We start from the raw sequence: 6,000 nt of genomic DNA on the forward strand, positions 1-6,000 counted from the left end.
AATTTTTGTGGGGTTTATTCCTTGTAAGAGAATGCTGGAATGGTTTGGATGGAAGGGACCTTAAGGATCATTGAATTCCCACCTCTGCCATGGCAGGGACACCTTCCATTGTCCCAGGCTGCTCCAACCTGGCCTTGGGCACTGCCAGGGATCCAGGGGCAGCCCCAGCTGCTCTGGGCACCCTGTGCCAGGGCCTGCCCACCCTGTCAGAACCCAGGACATTGCTCTGGCTGCCCTGGAGGACTCCAGATCCTGGCAGGGGGCTCGGAGACCTTGGCATGGAGTCACAGACACCTGTGCCTTTGATTTTAGTCCATGGAAACAACTACCAACCTTGTGTGAGGAGTTACAAGCCAAAAGGGTTTGAGTAGAATGACAGTGAATTTGTCACAGGGTGAAAAAGTAGAATTTTGGGGTTTTAGAATGGGGGTTCAGGAGGCAAGATGGAGGAATCTGGGCTGTCCTGCCTTTCTCCTTCTTCTTGTCCTCCATCTCCTGCTGTGCTGCTGGCACTTTTGGATTGGTTTAGAGTAGAGACAGACTGTCTAACATAGGTGATAGGTATTGGAAAATTATTGTAAATAAAGTACAGGTAGTTTTTAGTATAAAAATCTAACACCACCCCAAGGGCAGTCAGTGTGCCATGCACTGATGTGCTGGACAGATCTCAGCAGGTCACAGAAAGAATGTAATAGATAACAGAGAATAAACAACCTTGAGAACCAGAGCTGAGGAATCTCGACTTCTTCGGTCTCAGGGCTGGGAAAAAGAGACTTTTTAATACCTCAGGAGCAATTCCAGCAACACAAAACATGAGACCCACCTTTCCAGGGAACAATTGCTTCCCAATCTCCCATCCAGCCCTGCCCTCTGGCAGTGGGAGCCATTCCCTGTGTCCTGTCCCTCCATCCCTTGTCCCCAGTCCCTCTCCGGCTCTTCTGGAGCCCCTTTGGGCCCTGCAGGGGCTCTGAGCTCTCCCTGGAGCTTCTCCTCTCCAGGTGAGCACCCCCAGCTCTCCCAGCCTTTCCCTGGCCCAGCCCTCGGAGCTTCCCCCTTCTCCCAGCCCTTTGGAATGCAGCCCCAAACCCACCCCAGTGCTCCCCATCCCCCTGCAGCCTCTTCCCAGCCTAACCCTGCTCCCTCCTCTTGCAGCTGATCAAGGAGAAGTTATTGGACCTTCTTGGAAAAGAGGAAGAGGACGGGAGCCATGAGGAGAACGTGGTAAGGAGGGAAGGGGACACAGGGGTCTCCTCCAGCCGGGGCCAATGAGTTCTTGGAGATGTGTATCACACCCGAGACAGCTCAGCCACCTCAGATGGCATCAAATCAGCAGGATGGCTTCTATGACAGTGTTGGAAACAAAAAGGTTTTAATAAAAGGCAAAATAACAAAGCTCTTTACAGGGAAAAACAGAGCCAGGGCAAGAGGTTCTTGCTCCTGGTAAAACACCTTACAAAAGCCATTAGTTTCTTTATTCTCCTCTTTTTCTAGTAAATTGCTCAGGTGGGACCTTTTGGCCTCTGTCCAATTGGGTATCCTTAAGTTTGAGGTGAAGTCCCCAAGGTGTTTTTTTACCTAATTGAGGAGAGAAACTTCTGGGCTTTTTTCCTTTTTAAGGAGACAAAGGATAATTTGGTCACACTGCCAACAGGGGACACATTCCTACAAAGGGGAAATGCCCTGGGGACACTGGAGCTCTTCCCACCTGTGTCAGGTTATTAAAACCATCATTAGAGATGCCTCTGCCCCAGTCAAGCTGCAAATAGGACCAGATGCCAGTGACAACAGTCTGGGGTTTAGAAGAACTTTAGAAGAACAGGAAGACACAATTACCAAACAATCATGGCATTTAACAATAATAATTTATCATGGTCATTAAATAATTATACAGGTACAGTTTTGCATGATCCAGTAAAGCCTGACATTGTCCCAGGGCCTACCTCTTGTATTTGCAGAGTTCCCAGACAAATGGATGAATGATGAATCTGACTCCATGTTCTTGAAGGCTAATTTATTATTTTATGATGCTATATTATATAAAAGAATAGTAAACTAAACTACTAAGGAATACAGAAAGGATACTTACAGAATGCTAAAAAGATAGCATTATTATAATATTATAATAATATATTATTATATTAATGCTATATTAATGCTATTAATATAATATTATGTTAATATTATATAAGGTAATGAAAACTCGTGACTCTTTCCAGAGTCCTGACACAGTGGGGCCATGATTGGCCAAAGAATGAAAACAATTCACAGAAACCCAATGAAAAAAATCACTTGTGGATAACAATCTCCAAACACATTCCAAAGCAACAAAACACAGGAGAAGCAAATGAGATAATTATTATTTTCCTTTTCTCTAAGGCTTCTCAGCTTCCCAGCAGAATAATCCTGGGCAAAGGGATTTTTCCAGAAAATGTGATGATGACACCTACCAGGCCCAACTTTTTCCAACTCCCCTGAATACCCCATGATTTTAGAACCATTTTACCCCTGTGCTATCAGTGGGATAACGCAATTCCTGCTTTTCCATGGCAGAGCACCTGTGATCCAGTGCCAAACCACTCGGAGAGCCTGAGCCACACTGTGACCGTGCCCCTGCAGGCCCCGCTGGGGACGCTGGAGGAAATCGCCTGCTGACCCCTCCCCACCACAGTGCCCACCCCGAGGAAGGAAAACTGCACAGGGAAAACAGGGACCCAGCTCAGGTTTGCACTGGGGGGGAAAAAAAAATTTTAAAAAAAGATGGAAAAAAAAAAATATACTGGGAAAAAAATACTGGAGAAAAAAAATAAGCTGGAAAAATTATTAAAAAAATCTATTAAAAAATAAAAAAAAAGAAGAAGAAAAACTCGCTATGCATTAAAAGAATATAAAAATAATATAAAAATATAAATTCTAAATATACTCTGCCCAAAGTAAGAGGCGCCTTGGACCTGACTCCTGTTGTCCTTTCCTCCTGGGGGTTTGGCTCCAGCCTGGGAAGCAGCTCCCAGACTGGGAGAGCTGGGAATGTTCACCTGGAAAAGGGAAGCTCAGAGAAGAGAAACCTCAGAGCCCCTTCCAGTGCCTAAAGGGGCTCCAGGAGAGCTGGAGAGGGACTTGGCACATGGGATGGAGGGCCAGGACACTTTTTGGGATTGTCCAAGCCTGAGCAGCAGCAGCAGCAGCAGTAAATCCCAAAGGAAGCATCCCAAATACCCCGAGCACTGCATGCCAGGGCTTCTCCTGGCCCTGGGATTCCTCAGCTGCCTCTCTCAGCTCTGTTCCTCTTTGCAGTCCCTGGGTTTCAGTGGCAGAAGGAGCATCCCAGAATTCTCCATTCCCAGCGCCGTAGGCTGAGAGTTTTCCAATAAAGAGATCCCAAAGTCGGCGCTCTCGGATTCTTCCCCCGGCCGCGTCCTCTGCGTGAGCTTGGGCTGAATCCCGAGCTCAGCCCAAGGTGAGCATCCCTGGAGAGGAGCCACAGGGATCCCTATGGATCATCTCAGCCCTGCTGTGCCTGCAGAGGCCAGAAGCAGCAAGTGGGGTTGGGTTCATTCATTTCTTTAATTTTTTGGGGGGAATTTTTGCAATTTCCTTCTTCTCCCGTTCATGGATTCTGTGCTTTCTCCTCGTTCTCCTGACTGATATTAAAGCTGGTCTTGTGGAAATGGCCAGGCTGTGTCATTCCTGCCTTGCCCTCATTGCCAGTGGGAGGGCAGATCCCAGGAAAAGCCTCTTCCTCATCCCTTATCCCTCCTTTTCCTCTCCCACCACGTCCTCACACAGCTCAGGATGGGAGTGGTGCCATGGCCCTGCCCAGCTGCATCCCTGTCTCCCCTGGGATGCAGATCTCCAGGATGTGCTGGGATCTCTGGGACATTGTGGGATCTCTTTGCTGACAGAGGTGATGGAAACCTCTCTGTGATGTTTTGGGATTGTTCAGCCTGGAGAGGAGCAGCTTTGGGGTGACCTCACTGAGGCCTTCCAGTGCCTGATAGGAGCCTGGAAAAACATGGACAGGGACTGGGGACAAGGGATGGAGGGGCAGGACCCAGGGAATGGCTCCCACTGGCAGAGGGCAAGGCTGGATGGGATATTGGGAATTGGGAATTGTTCCCTGTGAGGGTGGGCAGGCCCTGGCACAGGGTGCCCAGAGCAGCTGGGGCTGCCCCTGGATCCCTGGCAGTGCCAAGGCCCGGTTGGACATTGGGGCTACCTGGGACAGTGGAAGGTGTCCCTGCCATGGCAGGGGTGGGAATTCAATGATCTTTGGGCTACTTCCACCCAAACTGATCCAGGATTCTGGGATTCCAACTTTACTGGTCCACTTTAACGGGCGTAACAAGAAAATCCATTTCCATCCAAGTGCATCCCAAAATGCATCAGCAGTGGCTCCACCCCTGGATCCAGGCACTGAGGGGCTGCTCTGCTGCATCTCCAGCACTGGGAGAGACCTGGGGATTTTAGGAAACACCCTCAGGGAGAGATGAGGGTGTCTGAGGGGCCTGGAAAAGGGCCCTGAGCCCTGATGGAGAGGGATGCAAGAAGATTTCATTTTTGATTCCAAACTTCATCAGGATTAAGGGTTCCTTTTCCAGAAAAAAAAGACAATAAAGATCAGGGAAAACTGTGAGGATTATTTGGAGATTCAGGAGAAGAAACAAGCAAAGTTCAAACTCCCAGCACAGCCCCAGCTCTGCTGAGTGCTCCAGGATTTTCCAGGGAAAAGGGAAGATCCATTATTGGCAGTAATTAACCCCAAGCTGGCTTGGAGCACATTCCAAGGAAAAGGGAAGGGAGTGGAAAAGGCACAGGTAGGTTCATCCCACCCCTGTTTGGTGTTGGATGGATCTGCCCAGGGATGGAGCAGGGAGCAGGGACAGAGATTGGAGCCAACCATCAGCTCTCAAAAACCCCAAAATCCTGATGGAAAAAATGAATAAAGAATCCCCGTGGGAGATGAAAACCCCATGGACAAGGTGGGAAAATCCAGAGTGGGATTGACCAGGGGGGTTGGCTGAGCTGCACCTCAGGAAATTCAGCCTCAACCACAAATCCATCCAACAAAGCTGGAATTGCCATCCCAAGGGATAATCTCCCTTGGAGCTCCACAGGGATGGAGCACTGGGTCAGCCCTGCTGGGCAGCAGGGCCCCAGGGCTGGACAATGAGGAAAATCCCATGGGACTGCTTCAGGAGGAAAAGCAGGAGCAGAAGCAGCTCTGAGAAGGGATTTCTGAAGTGCAGCTGCGTTTCTGGGGAATGGGAGAGCTCAGCTTGGCGTGGAGAGGGCAGGAGCCCAGGCCAGAGCACATTCCTGGGATGTGTGGCCCAGCCACCACATCCCTGAGCAGCTCCCACAGCTGTGTTCCCACAAGGAGCAGGAAAACACCCAGGAAATGCTCTTGGAGTCTCCTCCACTTGCTCAAGGTCACCCACGCACATCTCCCTATTCCTCCTTCATTCCCAGTTTCAGAGGCTCCTCGATCCCACAGGATGCTCCAAGGACCAGCACTTCATCAATCCTGGGAATCACCAACTGTGAAGGACATTCCATGGTCCATTCTCCCTGCTCCTCCCCCGAGCCTGCAGCAAGGACAGCAATTAGAGACAATTAATGGGAATTTTTAGCAGGAAAATTGTCCTTGTTTTGTGTTAGTTTGGGTGGGAAGAGCCAAATCCCAGCCCCAACCCCAACCTTAACTCCAATCCAAATCCCAATCCCAACCCCAAGACCAACCCCAACCCAACCACAATCCCAACCCCAACTGCAATCCCAACCCCAGTCCCCACCCGTATCCAAACCCCAATCCCAACCCCAATCCCAACCTAACTCCAACCCCAATCCAAACCCCAAAGCCAACCCCAGTCCCAATCCCAACCCTAATCCCAACTCCAATGCCAACCCCAACTGCTATCCCATCCCCAATCCCAACCCCTATCCAAACCCCAATCCCAACCCCAATCCCAATCCCATCCTGATGGGAATCCTTGTGATGGTTCC

General features: G+C 49.8%; 1 protein-coding gene across 2 annotated transcripts in view; it reads left to right on the forward strand.

Annotated features, from left to right (window-relative positions):
• Nucleotides 1–3,613, forward strand: part of LOC131568468 (acid-sensing ion channel 2) — a 486,813-nt gene extending 483,200 nt beyond the window's left edge. The window contains exons 9-11 of one of the 2 annotated variants that reach the window (XR_009275728.1): nucleotides 1,153–1,221; nucleotides 2,551–2,720; nucleotides 3,292–3,613. Coding sequence is in view for 1 of the 2 variants with exons in the window: in XM_058820549.1 (XP_058676532.1) it covers nucleotides 1,153–1,221; nucleotides 2,551–2,652 (171 nt within the window). In the remaining variant the exon portion in view is untranslated. Of the gene's footprint in view, nucleotides 1–1,152; nucleotides 1,222–2,550; nucleotides 3,253–3,291 lie in introns of those variants that run through there. The other variant, XM_058820549.1, reaches the window with a different exon arrangement.
• Nucleotides 3,614–6,000: the final 2,387 nt, after the last annotated feature.

The sequence above is a fragment of the Ammospiza caudacuta genome, chromosome 27 (assembly GCF_027887145.1).
Source record: "Ammospiza caudacuta isolate bAmmCau1 chromosome 27, bAmmCau1.pri, whole genome shotgun sequence".
Lineage (NCBI taxonomy): Eukaryota > Metazoa > Chordata > Aves > Passeriformes > Passerellidae > Ammospiza > Ammospiza caudacuta.